A 20,303-nucleotide genomic window follows, 5' to 3' on the forward strand; every position below is an offset into this window, starting at 1 on the left:
TCTTGTTCTAAACATGCTGCATTCCAGTCTCTTGAGGTTTCTATACAGAGTGTTCTTTTACCTCTTTATCTTCTTTGTTGTTGGCTCAGAAACTGGACCAGGTCTGGAAGAACTGGATTCAGGCGGGGTGCTTTCATGGTCCCCATGGACATCTCCAGGCTCTGGAGGGTCACCTAGTTACCCTTTCCTCCTTCCTTTTTCCTCTTGCTAGCTTAGGGCATTCTAATGGACATATGGGCAAAGGGGAGATGCAAACTGAAATTGAAAAATATCAGTGGGCACCTGGAATTACATCTGTATTTGAAGTGGTCTGGACCTGCCCAACATTGAGTAGTCTTTACAACTTTCCCCCTTGTCCCTCCCCTTTCTGGAAGAAGCATTCAAATGGATTTTATTGAAATGCCACCTGCCCAAGCTTATAAGCATTTTCTCTTTACCTGTTGGCCTCCTCTATTCGTTGGGCATAGGATCATTGTTCTACAACATCCCTGATAATCCTTGGCTCTGAAGATTCTACCTAATATACTAACACACACTCCTGCCAGTTATATCAAAATGGAATCAGAGGAATGAGGAGCACTGCTTGGAAGGGCAAAATATAAGAAGAACACTCACACAACAATATAATATTTACAATTATTACACAATATTAAAAAAATTAAACTTAATGATAAGAAATAAAGAATTTGTAGGAGAAATGAATGAGGGAGAAAGGTTTGATTAAAACAACTCCCACAGCTAACAAATTATTGTGGGGAAGCAAAAATGAAGACTGAAATATGATGTGAAAGGAAGGGATGGGAGATGGGAGAAATGGAAATCTGTGTAAGCCAATTAACTGAATAATGTAGGAGTAACCCATGGGAAAATTAGAATGAAAGAATTTTTAAAACACACACACACAAGTTGGTTGTTCACAAGAGGGGCTGTGGTTTTTTTCCCCATAGCCACATAAAAATAGAACCTGGTAACCATGATGTATAATTCCATTGCCAGTGTATACGAAGCAATCTTTCACTCAACCCTCAATCATGCCACTCTCCGTGTACTGCCATACCAAGGTGTTACCTGAACAAATGCCCCCCATCCATCCATCTATCCATCCTGTTAAGCATGTGGCTCAGTATCCTGCTCTTTCCAGTACGTGATACCAAATGACACATCAGAGGTAGCGCTGCACAGAAAACGTTGAATCAGGGATAAGGTGAGTTAGATACCTATGTCCCATATAGGCTGTATTAAAAATCGCCCTGAATTGTCCCACTACAGGCCAGCTTCCAGGTTCACTGTGAGTTGGAGCACTGCTTGTTTCAGTTTAGTGTAGAGTCTTATAAGTGGGAGGAGAACCATGCATCAATATGAAACAGCAGATTTAAACGTAAGTTATTTCTGTGGTTTAAAGCAATCCATTTAATCACTGGTGTTATCCAACAGCTTTAAGCAATTACAGCTATTTTTATTTAATTTTTTATTTGCTTCATATTGATTGATATTTCTCTCCTTATTTATACACACTTCCCAACCTCCAAAGGTATGCCTTTTCTTAATACTTCAGCTGTTTCAGAAAAGAGCATAAAGCTCAGAAATGGCAAGTGAAGTGCTGCTTCAGTTCTCCTTCTCTGGTGCTTGATCAGAAAGGAAACAAGACTCACTCCTGAATGGCTGATATCCCTTCTCTGCTCCCTCTGCTTCTGAAAATGAAGTAGAATCCTATCTGTAGGACACAGACCCAGAAGCAACTTCACAATATTAACTTAAGCAGAAGCACAGTAAATAAATATATCATCAGAGTTCTATATCAATCAATCCCTTTATCACTAAACAGCATGCAGCCGCATTCCATAATTTCCTTGTAATTTTTTTTTTCTGTACTGTGGTGTCACACCACTTCTTGTTTACTCCACTGCAAACGCTAAGCGTTTGTTCTGGAGCCAGATGATGCCCTAAGAAATAAAATTTCTTAAGGCACAGAGGCCTCCTTTAGTTTTGCCACTCAAGGTCAAGATCCTTCTTGGGCAACACAAAAGCTGCTTCAGTCTCACAGCCCCTAAAAACCATTAAGGCTCCTAAAGCCAGCATAAGTAAATGGGATCTTTGAAGAATCCAAGACTCAGCAAAATTTTAGCCAAAAGATCAGAGGAAAGAACTCTGAGAGACACCTTGTACTGTATTTTCAGTTGAGTGCAGTAAAATTAAATTTCCTCAGTCCAAATTCTATTGTGATGCTACATCCACGAACAGCTTAAGTTACTGACTTATTTTTAAAATTGGTATTCATTTAACTCTGATACCTCCTCCTTTTGCAGTGGCTAAAAGGCAGTGATGTAAAAACACAAAGATCTTGAATTCATGTTAGTAAGTCATATGAGACTGAATTTTGCCAGCATTGTCTATCCTCAGCAAGTATAACCTGAAGTGGAAACACTACAGTGGTAGCCATTGTTAATCATTTGTGGGCAACTTTTTTGGGTGGGGTGGGGGGAAGCATAGATAATCACAGGGATTGAAAGCCAGAACCACAAAGAACTCTTCTGAGAGGACAGTCTGAGAGAAAACAGCGCTTCCAAAGTAGTAGCCTTTTAAAAGTTACAGAAGAGCCTCCTCAGATTTAAAAGCTGATCTCATTTCTTTGGAGGTTGCTAAGGTCCTGTCCTCCTGTGTGAAATTAACATAAAGGCAACAGGGTGGAACTGGAGTTTTACTCCAGAGAGGCCTGCTGAGAAGTCTTCTATGGCACATTAAAGGTTGAATAGTTTACAGTGGCCTTAGTGTCAGTAGCGAAGCCATGGGCTGAAGTGGTGGAGACACCCTGAGAGAGGCCAATTTGAAAAGAGAACAAATGGGTGAATCTGAACCATGGAAAACAAATTCATGTGCTATTTTATTTCACTAAACCCTAGATGCAAGGAAGTGCATATGAGCATATATACTCATCAACTTTCTCATACCCTACATGGCTAAAATTCAATGGAATCTTAGCTACCAAAGCCACGTCACAATAAGGCAATTGGTCTCCAATGTGCTACTAGATTCCTCTTTTGGCTATAACACACTCACATGGTTTAATCTGCAAAACTTTACCAAAAAGATATCTTAAACTTACTTACTATCACAATGCATAAAACTTTAGACATTGTGCATACATTTCACAGTGGCTCTTTCCAATGTTATTGGCAAAGGCCTGGTAAACTTTCTCCTACTTAAGCCCAAATAGTGTCATCAGTTAGCACCTGCTCAACTATTGCCTTATTTCCAGTTGCACCCACCTCATCTACATTTGTGAAATTAAGGAAGCTGTAGCATACAATCCAGGCACATTAAGCACTTGTTAGTCCCATTTATTTAATGGAAGAGTTCTTAGCTCTTTTCCATTGAAAACTGGGTCTGATTAAAAGTGCTTCATTTAAGCTGAGTTGTGTATAGTCTCTCAACAACTTGAGGAGATCCTTATCACAAAGTCTGTGCTAATTCTGCAAAATTAATTCCTACCTTTCTTAATTGGTTTGAAGGGCCGGAGCTGTTCAAAGCATGAAGTTTAACTAGGCAAAGCAAGCAAAACTCTAGATGAGAATTTTTTTCCCCTGTCCCTCCCACTTTCTGAAAAGGCGGTCCAGCATTTGTTTTTGTTCTGTAAAATGATCGTGCCCTCTCTCATTTAGCATGGCAGAGCCTTTCAATTCACACGTCTTAGCTTCCCAGTGTCTGCCAAGTTTAATGAGGGTGTTTGTTATCCAGTAGAACTGGCGATTTAGCGAGACAAGTTGTACATTCTTTAAGAAGAGTTTGCAAGGAAGAGGTTGGTCCTATTATTTGTGCCATGTTGCAACACAGGGTCTGCAGCCATATGCAGGAAGTAACAGGATGTCAAATAACCCAGTGCTTTCAACAATGTGCTTTCTTAGATGCGCACACTATTTGTTTGATCAATTCTACAGTGCCATTCACCCACTCTAGAAATGGTCATCCAGACAAGAACATTCTCACACATGGATCCAGCTAGAGAAGGCCCTTTTACTCACCATCTACAGGGCTGAGGTAATCGTGAAGATGTGTGGCCCCAGCTGCTCCTCCAGTCTGCATGAGGAGGTCCCCATAAGGATTCGGGTGGCTGGCCATGAGCGTCATCTGGTGATAGTAGTCTGTGGGGTTGGCTCCGGGAGGAGGAGGGGGAAGGCCGAACAGGCTCCTCTCTTTTAGATGCTCATGAGCTACTGCACAGGCAACAAGCAAGAGGCAGAGGAGAGAAGAAGGGTAAAATATTTCCAGACAGTAAAATATCTGCAATGATGTTAGAATCTCCCCGTTCCCTGCCAAAACTGTTAAGTTGCAACTCTGACGTGTGCTCGCTCTGGACAAAAGACACCAGGCTGGGGCCCTCTACATTCCTCTATTTCCGCAAATTTATAAACAATCTCTCATTTCTACCCCCCCCCCCAATAATTCCGCCATATGAACGCAGAGTTCAGAGGGAGAAGGAAAAGGAGAGAAAGAGGGGGAGGAAGGGAATGGGGGCAAAGGAGGCAAGACTTCTGGATGCAGTAATGTTGTCGAAATTAACATCCTGCCTTCTACAAAAGAAAAAGACAGACAAAGCCTAGTTAATGAGAAGCAGCATAAGAAAATTAAAGCAGGGATCTAATACACTGTGTGTGTGTATGTGTGTGTGTGTGTGTGTGTGAGAGAGAGAGAGAGAGAGAGAGGGAGAATAAGAGAAGTTTTTTTTAGTGTGCCTGGCAGTAGAAAACCATTTAGCTTGCCAGAACCAATTATTCTCACTTTTGCCCATTTGTGAATTTTCAAACCTGCCTGCCTCTATGCCCATTCTACATTAAACTTCTTTACAAAGGGAGGAGGAGGAGGAGGAGGCCAAGATCAAGACCCCTTTCAAATGCCAAATAATAACAACATTTCTTTTGCAGGAAGGAAGAAGACTCAGGGATAGAATTGAGAGGAAAAAGGACTATAATAGCAATAAAATACATCTGCAGCTTATTTAATGCAGAAGCTTGGAAGCTTAATGCTTGCTAAAGGGAAAGGCTCCTGGGATCAACAAAACCAAATCAGGAATGAGAGAGAAACCAGGTTTTACAAGATGCGTTACATCTGTCTAGCTGGAGGACCATGCCTGGCATCATCCAGTTCTTATTTTGCAGAGGTGAAGTTTTAGCTTCATTGCAGATACAGAGGAGGCAAAGATTAGAATATTTTCTTTTGGCTTTACTACTAAGGAGCAGATGAATACCAACCTATAGAATCTTCTACAGAGGAAAAGCTAGTCAGGAGGCTGCTTCCTACTGACATCCATTTTGGTGCCACTTATTTTTTATTGCTTTTAAGACTATTAACAAGAAGAAATTAATGAACACAAGTAGTGTAGCTAACAGTATTCCCAATTATTATTTTCAGTCTTTCACCTTTCCCTCCCCTTATCTGATCCCCCTTTTCTCCTTCTCCTGACATCTATAGTAAATATGCCATGTATGGCTGGCACTACATGGCAAATAGTGAAATGTGATTTCTGGTATACTTTTCAAGTAGCCTCCCAACCAACCCTCTCTTCCCTTCAGATGCCTTGGTAGTCAATAGGCCAGCCTGGGAAGTAAAACAAACACATCTGTTCAGAAAGAAGGCAAGGGCAAGGCACCTCCACACTGTTGCCAAGGAAAACTGGATGGGCATGACCAGGAAATCAGCAAGAGTCAAGCTTGATTAGAAGACTTGACCTTTGCTTCCCTTCATGAAGACAGACAGACAGACCCTGAGCAGCTGGAAAACCTCTGCCCTGCAAGCATTTACACCAATCCTGGAGAACGTTTGCCCTGCTAGGCTGGCCATTTGGCTTCAAGGCTCATCCAGCATCCTTTCCCTCTTCCTCATCAGTGGCAAGAGCCTGCTGCCGGCCAGCTGAAGAAGGGAGGCCTTACATTGAGCCATTGCTCTCTGCTGCACTTTCCCCCTCTACTTTGAATACATACAGTTCAGGAGTGGGCATGTATGTGTGTGAATGCTAAATCCATTCCTCTGTGACCCAACCCTGTTTCATGATGAACCATGTTTTTGTCAACATTTTATTTAAAAATAAAATATGTATTAACTTCCTTTAAGAAAAAAAAAGTAAGACAAAGAAAAGGAGCCAGACAAACTCCTTGTTAGGTATCATTACAAAATAAATCAAAACAGCCAAAATTGTGTTTTTAAGGAAATCTATGATATAATCATCAGGATGTACACTTCGGGTCAGTATAATCCTAGAAAGATATTGTAGAATTGGAAAAATACAAATAAGATATGATGGAAAGGAATATGAGTAGTGAGAAGAAAGTGGATACATAGAGAAGTTTTCCTCCCTCTTATACTGGTATATTATAAGATAATGATGACCAAAGCTACACATGATGTAAGCGCAGTCTGATTGCCCTCCTGCCAGAGAAGGTGAAATGGCTAGAGGTCAACCCTCTTAGGCACCAGGCTAGAAACTGGGAGACTGCAAGTTCTAATCCTGCCTGAGGCACAAAGCCAGCTGGGTGACCTTGGGCCAGTCACTCTCTCCCAGCCCTAGGAAGGAGGCAATGGAACTTGCAAAGAGACAATGGTTCCAAAAGGCCTCCTGTAAGAGCCAGCTAGGTTCAAGTTGTGTGATCCAAGGTTTCCAGTGTCTCTGCATACAGGCATGGAGATTTTGTAATTAAAATAAATGTCAATTATAAAGGAGCAGATTTCATTTGAACATCAGGAAAAATGTCTTCATGGAAGGGTGGTTCAACAATGCAACAGACAGCCAATGACTTTCCTTCATTGGAGGTGTTTAAATAGGGCAGTGGGTTGGACTAGATGATCTCCAAGATCTCTCCTGGCCCTTATATTCTATGATTATATACACCAATAGGCAATCAACAAAAGACCAATCTGTTGATATGATGATTCCTTCATTTCTTCATCCATGCACATACAGTAACTAATTCATAAATGTAAATTCCTGCTTTGGAAGTATTACTACTAACATTATTACTGCGAGGGGTATGGTGGGTATATACAAGAAACTCATGACAGGTTTCATTGGGAGTAAAAGCGTGCAATTTGCAACTCTTGCAGCACAGGTGAGCAACAATGACTGAAATCCACTAATGTTTGTCATTCCTCATGCAAGAATTCATATAAAAATAAATTAATAACAGAGCATGTATCTTACATGCAAGATAGTTTTTTTTTAAAAGCCTATATTAGAATAACTGCTTTTACAAGTCCATGCTAGAAGTAATCACATACAAAAACTTTCTATATTAGGAAAAGTTGTGAACTACATAAAATTCTGAACAATACCTCCCATGGTTTACAAACGCAAACATATTAATGGAACAGAATAATATCTGAAAGTCTGTAACACTGACATGGGCCTGATTTAGACTGATTTGTATATTGCTGCTATGGTCCAACAGGAATTGCTCACGGGTATTTCCATTAATGATAATTAACTTAGAAAGTGTTATTGTACTGACATACACTATCTCCACAAACTTTCACTCCACCACTTAGTCAATCCTCTGTGCCCCACTTACCATCAGCTGGGCTGAGGCCTCTAGCAGCTGAGATCATAGACAGAGTAGGGCTGCTATGCATGGATCGGAAGTAATGTTCCACGTGGGGGTTCATGTATGGATGAGGGTGGTTGAAAGGTAACTCTGCAGGTCCCGCAGGGTGTGGGGATAGACGGATGAGGGAGATATCAGAGATAACAGGGCTGCCACTTAGAGTGGAAGGTCTGCAAAAAAGGCAGAAAAAAACTCCATCAAGATAAATCTCTTTAATTGCTGGAACATGAATATACTACAAACGCAGAGGGTAAAGAAAATCAAATATTGTATGTAATTTGGATAACAGTTCCCAAATTCATCTACTGCTGGCTTTTTTTAAACATTGGAACAGGCACCGAGCAGAGACATCCCAAGTCATTTTACTGTCTGAGGCTTGATGGGGTTTCCATACACCCAGGCACCCAATATACTCTAAACCACCAAGTTATTGGCTTTTGAAAAGACAGAATATTTCAAGCTTTTCTTATTCCTGTCATCTTTATCATCATTATGGGACCATGTACCTGAAACAGTTTTGCAAAATGATATTTCAAGATTAAAATTGAAGGCACTTAGAACATAATATACCAGACATTACTGTTATAGATAAGAAGGTGTGGGTTACTGATGTGGCAATATCTGGAGATAGTTGAATTAAAGAAAAACTGAAGAAAATAGTAAAACATCGTGATTTACAAATCGAGGTTGGAAGATTATGGAGAAAAATCAGTAGTCATACTATTGTAACCAAATATCTTTGCCCAATATCCAAAGAATTCACCAAATATTTAGAATTTTTAAACTTCCTAGAATCAATGCCACTAATTTTGCAAAAGACCATTCTACTTGGAACAGAATACAGCTTGCAGCAATACCTCTATGATTCTTAGGTCCTTGGCTAGGACTTAAATTATTGGAGTCAATACCCAGTTGATTAGACTGTGATATCCATTTGGATACCTGCTGTGACAAGGAGGACGCTGAAGTTAATGGATATTTAGTCTGATCTAGTAGGCCTAATAGGGAACCAGAAGTTCTCTAGAAATTGCTGAAAATCTACTCTTGGCACCCCTCACCATTGGTCATGCTGGCTAGGACAGCTGGGAGTTGTAGTTTAGCAACATCTGCAGGGCCACAATTTTTCTACTCTTCTGCTAAGGGCAATGGGAAGAATGAAGCTGTAATTTAAAGATAAATGTTTAGGGAAACAAGTATGCAATGTAAAATAATTTGCAAGGTCATATGCAGAACATTTTGTTATTAAGATTACATAGGAAATATAACACTGCAAATGCCTAGTTTCATAGCATAGGGCCTACAGACAGAAGATCTGTGACATCTCCTACACCAGTAATCTGTGTGCAAAGGTCCACCTTCCTGTTTCAGGAAAGGCTGCAGGTAATAAAGGAACTGTGCAAAATCTAGTAGTTTAATTCATGCTGGTGAAAAAGAGCTGGTAGAGGAGAGAAAGGGGTAGGGGGATTAGAAAGCAAATAAAATCCTGCATTTCAGATTCAGCTAGAGATCATTACAAATAATTTTAGTCCCATCTGGAAAAAATGAAACAGGATTTTAAAAAATAGTGATGTCATTAGCAAACCATCTGACAGTTTAATGCTGATGAAGGCTAAATTGAAGTGTGTGACTGCAGTGGGGAGGTGGGAGTGGGGGTGGGTGGGATGTAAACTGAAAGCAGTCCCAGACTTCCTTGAGCTATGAAACCTGCCTTAACACACAAGCCTTGAAAGAAATTCTCTTACATACACAATAAATTCCCTTTTTCATCAATATGCAGTTTCTCCCAACAGGGTTGTGAATGCCTTTGATGACTGCTTGAAACTGTTTATTACATAGTTTATGAGCCTTTTGAGTCAATTCTGATCAAAACAGGAGACCAACATCTAAAGCCCATTAACAAGATCCAGGATTTGCATATCAATTTTGCCCATGGCTTATCCTGGAGAACATGAGTCCTTTCTGCCCCATAGAAAAGATGATGTCTGCATGGTCCAAAATGAGGATAGAAGGAGACAGGATCAAGGTTTCACCAGGAATGCCAGCTCTGCCAGGAAGGGGGTTGACACCACCACTGTTGTACTTCATAGTCACGAAAACAAAAGCCATACCTGAAATTAGAGCTATATAAAAGCATTTTAAAAATTAGGGCACTTTCATTACAAAAGATTATTATAAGCATCTTGTTCTCAGAATAGACCATTCTATCTGATAATGAACATTAATGAAACAATCCCTAACATGCACAATATTCATGAATAATTTGAGCCCTACCATGTAAGTAGTCTATTCAGTTTATTTATTGATAATAAAGCTAGAGTGACTTATGTGTGGAAGGATTGCTTTACAACTCTGTTATTCACAAGATGCATGCATTATTCTTCTAGTTATACTGTTAGGTGTATGTAGATCAACTGTTCTAGTATCAAGATTCCTTTTCCTTAGGAATTGTTTACATACTTTTAAATCATTGTCTTGCTAAACATTTCATTTTTAAGTAAAATTTACAAAACTACTTAATGAAAGATGGTAACATTTTTTAAGTTCAAACTTTTCTATTATTTATCCCTTGTTTTTTCACCATCAGGGTTGAAGCCAGTGTCCTTCCACTAATTGGATGCATGTTTCAATACTTTCTCTTTCATCATTACAGAATATATTTCTCTATCATTAATTCTCTCTCACTGCCTAACACTCACATACAATTATGCTTTTCCTTGGATCATTTACTTACAGCTCTTCTGGGTCTGGGGCTGCAACTTTAAAGTTATTTGCCATCTGACCCCCTCCAGCCATGAGTCGTCCACCTAGACTTCCTAGTGCTTCTTACAGAATGAAAACAGTAAAGAACGAACTATTTATTAACTGGAAAAAATATATGAGCGTCTATCTTTTAGATGTAGCTAGACTTGGCCCTTGGCAAGCTCCTCTCAATGCCTATCTTTTATTGAGTCTATCTAGAATAAGATTCAAAATAGATTTGAAGAACAGAGCTTCCTTTAGATAAATTGTATGGGGTATAACACTGTGGTAAGCTGACTCCATAATACGTGGCAGAGAGTTTAAAAAATCCTTTTAAAAAATTCAACCCGGTCAGTTGTTCCTAAGGAATACTTGCACAGGGGCAGGATTTTTAACTAATAATTAGAAGAAAGGAATGTTTTATCGAATGCATTGAAGAGATCATTTTGGAACCTGATTCTTTACCAACAGCCTATGCTATTCTTGTATAGAATATTTATATGAGAACTGATTCTAGATTAGTCAATCAACTTGGTTTGACTTCTGAGAAGCACCAGTGAAGAGGTGCCACGGAAGAAGAGTTTTGAGCTGGTAGCATCCCGATCCCCAAACAGCCTCCAAATCCTGGGAAAAGTGGTATGTGTGTGAGTGTGTTGGCAGGGGAGGTGGCTTTGGAAAGGAGATTATTGGGATTGAGGCTGCAATGCTGTGGAACAATAGTTAACCCCTCCTGTCCTTTTGTCTTCTTTATTAAAATTAGGCTAGAGCTTCTATCAGTTCTTTGGGAAGAAATGTACAGGTATCATTTGGGACAAACTATAGTTTTGGGCAAACAGTTTACTTTGGAAAAACAGTAGAGGAAGCAGATTTATTTATTTATTTGTTTGTTTATCTATCAAATTTTATCACCGCCCATCCCCCCCACACGGAAAAGAATTATCCTCCTTTTCACCATCACAGATTCAATCTTGTGTCCTACAATAATAGGATGAACTATTATTGACATTTTACAGCACAAGGAATATACATACATACATACATACATACATACATACAAGAAAATGGATAGTATCCAACAGTTGTAGTAGTGTACCTGCTTGCACAATGTGATTTACCCACTATTCCCTTCCACTAACCCTAGTTCTTCATGCTATATCCCACAAGTTTCTGAGGAATTCCAACCTTCTAAAATAACTTTTCTGGAGATACAGGAGAGCTGCAATGAGGGTTCAGCAAGAACCCAAAAGCCAACTGAATTCTGCTAATGCAAGGCCGCCACTGACTACAGTCCATTATTATGTATTGTATGGGATGTATGGTCATCCTGACTTGCAACTATAGACTAGGCAACAAAAACATTAAAAGGAATGTATTTATTTGTTTGTTTTCATTCAATCATGTCCGATTCTCAGAGACAACCTGGACAAGTCCCTGCGGTTTCCTTGGCAAGATTTTTCAGAAGTGGTTTGCCCTTGCCTGCTTCCTAGGCCTGAGAGGGAGTGACTGGCCCAAGGTCACCCAGCTGGCTTGGTGCCTAAGGTGGGACTAGAACTCACAGTCTCTTTTTCTAGCCTGGTGCCTTAACCACTACCCCAAACTGGCTCTCTTATTTGATTTATATCCCACTTTCATTTTGTGCAACTCAAGGCAACCCTCCTCTTCTGTTCTCCACAACACCTCTATGAGGTGGGTTGGGCTGAAAGAAATAGAGTGGCCCTGAGTCACCCAGCTGCTTCGTTTTATAGTTGTTTTAGCATTTCTGTGAAGCATCTATGCTTTTTGGGGGTGAAGAGCCTGGGAACAAAAGAGAGGATGAGATCACAGGCTAAAGGATGTGTCTCACTTGGAGCCTAATTTGCAGCCATGAGAAGAAGGTCTCGGATTATTTCGCCAGCTGTCAAAAGTCTTCCCTGCTGGTGCCATGTTCTCACCTACCTGTCAATGTTGAAAGCCGCCCTGCTGAGTTGGGACTAAAGTACATTCCTCCACAGGCACAGAAATGCTCAGCAGTTGGTGTGTGATGGGGTGCAGGAATAATGCACTGGCAGTAAGATATATTAGGAACTGACACCTGACATATATAATCAGTAGGAGATCAGGAATGTCATTTATTTCCAGAAGTACTATCAGCTCCCTATGTCTTTGAGGTCTAAGAAAAGCAGCATAATTTTCTTAACATCTGTGTTTCCTTTGATGCAGCAAAATGAAATTGGAGCAAATGTATGATGTTTTAGCCGATGCCACAGAACTGAAGTATAGCAGACAGTCAAAACTGGCAACCTCTTGGGAGGAGAAAGGAAAACAAAAAATTGAAGCAGGTACATCCAGAGCAGCAGATGTCTCTCTTCCTGGAAGCCGAGATGGCTGGCAATCACTCCTTTACCTCACATCTCTACCACCTTGTTGCCATTCTCCTGAAGCAGGTGTGAACCAAATTTCAGGGATGTTATTCATGTGACACAAAATTCCTGGAGAATAATCTGGATCATGCTCCCTAGCATATTCTACCACCAAACCAAAATCTTGGATATGCTTTTGTTTTTATTGTTTTACGTTGGGCTTGTGTTCAGTTGAGTGTTGCAATTTGTACAGACCTGATTTGGTGCCTATACTGTACTTCTAAAATCTTTCAGGTCAGCAACATTATTTCAGCATGCATTTGTTTAGTACCACAAATCAACAACCACTGAATCATTTGATTCAGAAGGGGGACCTCAGCCACATAGTGCATCAAACAAAGAGAGAGAGAGAGAACTTCAAAGACAAGAATTAGAACTGAGATCTCTGAAACTAAATTAAATTAATGTGGTAATGATAGAACTTTGATTGAAACTTAATAATGGTGATTTTTGTTGTTGTTTAACATGCCTCACAGCCTACTTTATGGGCATATGTTTCTATGCTACATCAAAGGAAGTAAACAATCTGCTTCAGCCTAATATCCTTTTTATCTAATTATCTTTCTTACATGATATTTTCATTTTAAATTCTTCAAGCTCTACCTTTTGCACAAACCTTCTGCAATAGGGCCACAGCCTGACCATTTAAATGTTCTTGTTAGCAGTTTTTAGTTTAAAAAAGAAAGCATGAAAGATATGGTACAGAATGCAGCTGCATGGATAGTAAATGGTGTTGGATGTTTGACACATGTAACACCTCTATTGCATGAGCTGCATTGCTTGCCAGTGTGCTTCCAGGTGTAATTCAAGGTGCTGCTTGTCACCTTTACAGTCCTTCATGGCTTGGGACTGGGTTACCTGAGGGACTGTCTTCTCCCAGTTATTTCTACCCATCCAATTCAATCTGGCAGGTTGGGCATGCTATGGGTCCCATCAGCCAAGGAATGTTGGCTGGCAGGGACTAGGAGCTGTGCCTTCTCTGCTATTGCCCCTGCCCTCTGGAACATTCTCCCTCCAGAGATTAGGATGGCCCTGACCCTGTTGGCCTTTCATAAGGCCTTGAAGACCTGGTTGTGTGCCTGAGCCTGAGGCCCTGAGAGTGTAAAGGGCCCCGTTTCCTGGTTATATTGACATCTAGGATCATATTTTTTCTTGGCTGATATATAGACCAATTTGGTCTAGTGGTTAAGGTGCTGGGCTGGAAACCAGGAGACTGAGAGTTCTAGTCCTGCCTCAGGCATGAAAGCCGGCTGGGTGACCTTGGGCCAGTCCCTCTCTCTCAGCCCAACTCACCTCACAGGGTTGTTGTTGTGGGAAAAATAGGAGGAGGAAGGAGTATGAGGTAAGTTTGCTGCCTTGAGTTATTTATAAAAAAATAATTAAGGCAGGATAAAAGTTATATATACTGTATATACAGTATATATACAATATATACATATACATGTATATATGTATTGTGTTTGTACTGGGTTTTTAACGGATTTTATGACTGTTCACTGCCCATAGTCACTTGTCTGAGATGGGTGGCCATACTATAGAAATTGAATAAATAAATAAAATATATAAAAGTTAGTTAACCCTATTGCTGAGATAGACAACCTCATAGTCCCCAGATGTTCAGGGCTTCAATTCCCACCTACCTCAGCCAACATAAAGAACAAATACCAATGTCAGGCAAGATTCTCTTTTGAAAGGGAGGAATTTCCCGTTGGTCTCAACACACAGAAAGTATACACTATACTTCTCACCTCAGCTAGCATGAACCTACAGGGTTTAGGACATGCGCAGATGACTCAAAGCCCCATTACTGCATATTACCCCAGAGTTGACCATGACTGAAAACTGATAACAGTGTCCTGCCATTTTGAGATGGAAACACATGAACACTGCAATGTATGTCCTAAAAATAGGATTATCACAATTAAAAAAACCAAAAAACTAAGATGTTCCTATCACATCTCCCCCCCCATTCACATGTGTGATGTGAACCTAGCCTGTTCATGAGTTTCAGTCCACCTGCCAAATATTAAGTGTAGCCCTTATTTATATTTTATAATTTCAATTTAGAAAGCCACCTCAACTCAAAACCAACTCTGTAGTGTACAATTACAAACTAATATAGTACTTTAAAAAAGCATAAAAAAGGTACAAAGAGGAAACTTTATGTAACAGGGAGAAAAATATATCACAACCAAACCAAGCAATGCCCATCAAATGGGGATACCACCAGCCTACCCCAGAATTTTGGAAAAAACAGGTTTTTGAGAAATATGAAACCTTTAGAAAGGAAGTCGTTAGTTGGATTAAGGAACACAAGATGCTTTTTCAAATGGAGAACAATGCTAGATCATGAAATCATGCCTCTTTACTCCTTGAATACACAACAAAATCACAATTAATTAATTAATTAATTAATTATGAAATTGGAGGCTGCCTGACTTTAAGCGACTCTGGGCAGTTGACTTCTGGAATGTCATCAGGTTGGGAGCCACATGGATCTCTGGGGTAATATTATTCCTGAGAGCAGATGTCACAGCAGTGAAGGCTTGCTTCCTGGATCCTGAAAGATGGCACTGTTTGATAGAAGAGACCAAAGGCGCACTGACTTAGTAGTGACGAGGTCTCTTAAAGGCAAAGATTGGACTATGGTGGACAGGCTCTTTAATCATATCCCTCAATATGCAGTTGCAATGCATCAGTAAATGCCGAGCCAACCTAAAACAGCAATCCAGAAATTAACAGCACACCTGAGGCACTCACGCTTAACTTGCCTACTGACATCAGAAAGAAATTACCTACTGAAAGGGTGGTTTAACATGACCACTGAAATCAATGTGTTTAATGCTGGCTACAGTTAATACTTAAAAGGACTGCAGACAGTTCATCCACCTACCCACCCACTGACAAGTAGCAATCTTGTGTTATAATGGAAACAGCCTCCTCTCGTTGAAGCAAAGGTCTCAGTCAGGGCCCATCTCTCATTCTCTTGACACATACCTTCGTTTCTTATGCAGACATATATCTGTATACAAATACCATTCTGCTTGACCCCAAGATCACCCCGTTTCCATTACAACATTGTTGTAAGATCAACCAGACTTGCTCCAGCACCAGTCCCAAACTGTCATCCCTTTTGCAGAGTGGTAATAAAGACATCACTGTTGGAAGCTGACAAAGAGCAGATTTCTTAACTGAGTAAACCCCAGTGTTTTGGTAATGAAATTCAGTTATAAAATTGTTTCTAGAAAGAGATACCAACTCATTCAGATGTACTTTGTGAAGTCACTGCTGCAGTACAATGTCACCTTGGCAAATTCCAGTTGGCTATGCATTGGAGTTCTGTTTGTGTTTTTTAAACACTCTCTCTCTCGCTCTGTGTGTGTGTGTGTGTGTTTTACCTGAACAAGCAAGAGTGTTCCTTGTATCAACCAATTAACCACAGGAGACAGAAAAGTAACCACCCATTTCTACTATTTTGGATCGATTAGTATATATAATGTGGATACGATATGTGCTATCTTATCAAAGGAGTATGGGAGCTGATTGCCCTGTTGTTTGGAAGAGCTCTTGGGATTTCTACAATAGTTTCATCAAGCTGTCTGGAAGGCAAGGCTGGTCTGAGGAATAATTGAGATGGTTGCCGCTCTCGTGGAGCCTCAGCAAGAAATCACAATGCAGTATCTTCTAGACTGTTGTAACACAGGAAGGACTCTATGGCCATAACGTAGCTTCCCTTAACCTGATGCCTTTTAGACTCACTGGAACTACAATTCCCACCTGGAATTTCCAGATAGCTATCAGTCACGCTGGCTTGGAATTCTGTTCATTGTAGCCTCAACACATATGAAGGCAGGCATTTCCACCTCTTTCTCAGACTTCTGAAAGTCCCATGCTTACCAAAATACCTTTCTCCCTTATGATCTCAAAACCATATTCCACAATGCCTCCATGATGCCAACAACCTTGTTTATTTACAATTAAGTGTAATTAAAAATATATTACGTTCTGTATTTTTTAAACAGAGTAAACACAGCAAAAGTACAAAGATAGGGCCAATCTTCATTTAGTTTATTTTTAAAGTACATTTTCCAATATTCTTTCCCCTTTTGAGATGTTATCTTCAGGACTTTGATTAAATTATTGGACAATAAATATAGCACAAAAGGGTTCTCTTTGCTTCTGTTGCTCCTCAACTGGATCACTCTTTTATAATACTTAAAATACCTGCATGTTTCTTTATGGAACCAATTGGCTGTAAGGGATAGTCTATTCCAGAATCCCACTTTGAAGGGAAAAAAATGTTAAAAATAGCCTTTATGTCTAAAGGTAACAGTAAGTCTGACTTATTAAGCCCAATTAACCTGTGCGGTAATATCCTTGATCAATACTTCTTTTGAGCATTGTGCAAAATATGTTTATTTAATTATTATAGATTAGTTAAAAGCCTAATTATTAAGCAATTGATCCTCAGGCCTGCAGTACAGGAAGAGGGGGGATGAAAGAATACATGAATGAATGGGTGGAGAGGACAGCACGGAGTCAGGGAGCAAATCTTGGCCTCCACAGAAAACCATCCAATTGCAGTACATGTGTGCATATTCCTGAACCCATGCATTTAAGATTATGGCTGTTTCAAAGAGAAGTGGAAATAAGCCAAAACTGGAGCTGGCTTTATGTTCTGAAAGTTCTGCAATGGATGCCATATGAATTTTACCATTTAGCAGGGACAGAGAGCTTATTTTTGTACAACATAATGTTTATGGTAGGCTGTCAGCAAGTAGCATGATGTCAGCCACTATGTTAGCCAATAGCTATTATAAGGTATGTTCTTTACATAAAGGATTCAGCACGTTTTTTTGAAGCATGCTTAGTCTAGAGTGAAAAAAAAATCCATTTAACTTGTTTAAAATAGAATAGGACCCATTTTAAAAGAACTTTGAATGTAGTCCTTCATGAATCTCTGCTGTTTGTCAGTTCCTGAAATTCCCTCCTAATTAATTCTAGATTAAAAATTACTGGACTTATATTTCTCTAGGAAGTAATTCATATTTAGTTCAATGGGCTTACTTTGAAGGCTGCGGGTATGGAATCGCACCTTAAAAGTGTTGCAAACTTTACAAAATGTAACAGCCATGTTGAATGACTAGCAGCCAGATCAGAGAGAGAAAAAGATGAAAAACTGGGCATTCCAGCATAAAGGAGAATTTTCTAATTAGTATATTTTGGAACCTGGCAAAAAGATATTTTCTGGGCTTATGTTTGGAATCTATAAAGAAGGAAAATACTAAATGTATCGCTCAGCACTTAATAACCACATAAATACTCAGGTTAAGAATTAAACAGCATCAGTACTGAAAATCCTAGAGAAAATCCACCTATGTGGTCGCTAAGAGTCAACACCGACTTGATGGCACACGATCAATCAACCAGCATGGAAAAAGAGGGGAAATCTGAAATGTAAATTATCACTATTTGAGCAAACTAATCCCAATTTGAGTAAGATCCTGCTCCCTGTAAACTAGACCCAACTCAAATTTGGATCTCGCTACACAACCAGGACCTTGGCTTCTACTCTTCCTCTAATCAAAAAAATGAAAAATGCTAACCTTAATCCAGAGAGTTCTACACAGGATGTGAAAGGGGAAAGGTCCCCTGGGCAAGCACCGAGCCATGACTGACCCTTTGGGGGGACGCCGCTTTCGTGACGGTTCCTTGGCAGACTAGAGCGGGGTGGTTTGCCATGGCCTGCCCCAGTCTACACAGGATAAAAGATGATAAAAACCCAAATCACTCCTGGTCTTGCAGACAGATGATAAGTGTGGGGTTATAGGGTTGGATAAATCACCTAGTCCAACTCTCAGTATTGTAGCATTCTGAAAGCTTGCCATTCAACCTTTGTTTAAACATACCTATTTTTATAATTTGAACTCACAGGTTTGGGTTTCAGAAAATTTGCTCCATCTTTTGAAGACAGAGCGGTTTCAGAGACACTTCCCCTTATTTGGTGATGCCATCTGTAATTTTTATGTTTATTGCCTTTATAATTATTTTTGGTTGGTGTGGTTTTACTGTTGTTATTATGCTTTTGTCTAATGTTAGATTTTACTAGGAATATTTTAAATTGTTTTATTACTGCTGAGAGTCTTTTTGATTGCGGCAGGATAAAAATGTGTTTAATAAACAAATTACATAAATAAATAAAGAACCATTCAGGTACAGATGGAGTAAGTTCACCAACAACAGCTGATAAAAGGATCCCCCTTGCCACAGACACTATATATTGTCCACTGTCAAGGCTGGATCCAAGAGAACACCCAGAGTGTAAGGAACACAACAGGGATATATCCCAAATCTTGAATCCCAGATTAGCAATAACTCCTGCTTGAGCTTGCAGAAAAGTTCAGCTGAGCATAATCAGTACTGTGGTTGGAACTAGTCCCAATCCATATTTGATTCTACCCAAATCACTGATAGTTCATCCATCCAGGTGCTTAAAGCTGTCCCTGTGTCAAATCTGGGTCTGTAAGTATCTAAATAATCTGTGCCCTTTAAGAGTTCTTAGAACTGAAGCAGTCCTACCTTCTCCATCAATTTGGCTACTGCCCTATTGTGGTTGTTGTTGTTTTGTTGTTTATTCGTTTAGTCGCTTCCGACTCTTCGTGACTTCATGGACCAGCCCACGCCAGAGCTTCCTGTCGGTCGTCAACACCCCCAGCTCCCCCAGGGACGAGTCCGTCACCTCTAGAATATCATCCATCCATCTTGCCCTTGGTCGGCCCCTCTTCCTTTTGCCTTCCACTCTCCCTAGCATCAGCATCTTCTCCAGGGTGTCCTGTCTTCTCATTATGTGGCCAAAGTATTTCAGTTTTGCCTTTAATATCATTCCCTCAAGTGAGCAGTCTGGCTTTATTTCCTGGAGGATGGACTGGTTGGATCTTCTTGCAGTCCAAGGCACTCTCAGAATTTTCCTCCAACACCACAGTTCAAAAGCATCGATCTTCCTTCGCTCAGCCTTCCTTATGGTCCAGCTCTCACAGCCATATGTTACTACAGGGAACACCATTGCTTTAACTATGCGGGCCTTTGTTGTCAGTGTGATGTCTCTGCTCTTAACTATTTTATCAAGATTGGTCATTGCTCTTCTTCCAAGGATTAAGCGTCTTCTGATTTCCTGACTGCAGTCAGCATCTGCAGTAATCTTTGCACCTAGGAATACAAAGTCTTTCACTGCTTCTACATTTTCTCCCTCTATTTGCCAGTTATCAATCAAGCTGGTTGCCATAATCTTGGTTTTTTTGAGGTTTAGCTGCAAACCAGCTTTTGCACTTTCTTCTTTCACCTTCATCATAAGGCTCCTCAGTTCCTCTTCACTTTCAGCCATCAAAGTGGTATCATCTGCATATCTGAGATTGTTAATGTTTCTTCCAGCGATTTTAACTCCAGCCTTGGATTCCTCAAGGCCAGCTTGTCGCATGATGTGTTCTGCATACAAGTTGAATAGGTAGGGTGAGAGTATACAGCCCTGCCGTACTCCTTTCCCAATCTTAAACCAGTCTGTTGTTCCGTGGTCTGTTCT

At 40.1% G+C, this 20,303-nt stretch overlaps 1 protein-coding gene across 1 annotated transcript in view; it reads right to left on the reverse strand.

Annotated features, from left to right (window-relative positions):
* GLI2 (GLI family zinc finger 2) overlaps positions 1 to 20,303 on the reverse strand; it is a 253,350-nt gene that overhangs the window by 38,425 nt on the left and 194,622 nt on the right. Inside the window, exons 4-5 of the mRNA XM_063288804.1 lie at positions 7,557 to 7,759; positions 4,020 to 4,211 (exon numbers count right to left, since the gene is read on the reverse strand). Of these exons, the coding sequence (XP_063144874.1) occupies positions 4,020 to 4,211; positions 7,557 to 7,759 (395 nt within the window). The remainder of the gene's footprint in view (positions 1 to 4,019; positions 4,212 to 7,556; positions 7,760 to 20,303) is intronic.

This window comes from Candoia aspera, chromosome 1, assembly GCF_035149785.1.
Source record: "Candoia aspera isolate rCanAsp1 chromosome 1, rCanAsp1.hap2, whole genome shotgun sequence".
Taxonomy (NCBI): domain Eukaryota; kingdom Metazoa; phylum Chordata; class Lepidosauria; order Squamata; family Boidae; genus Candoia; species Candoia aspera.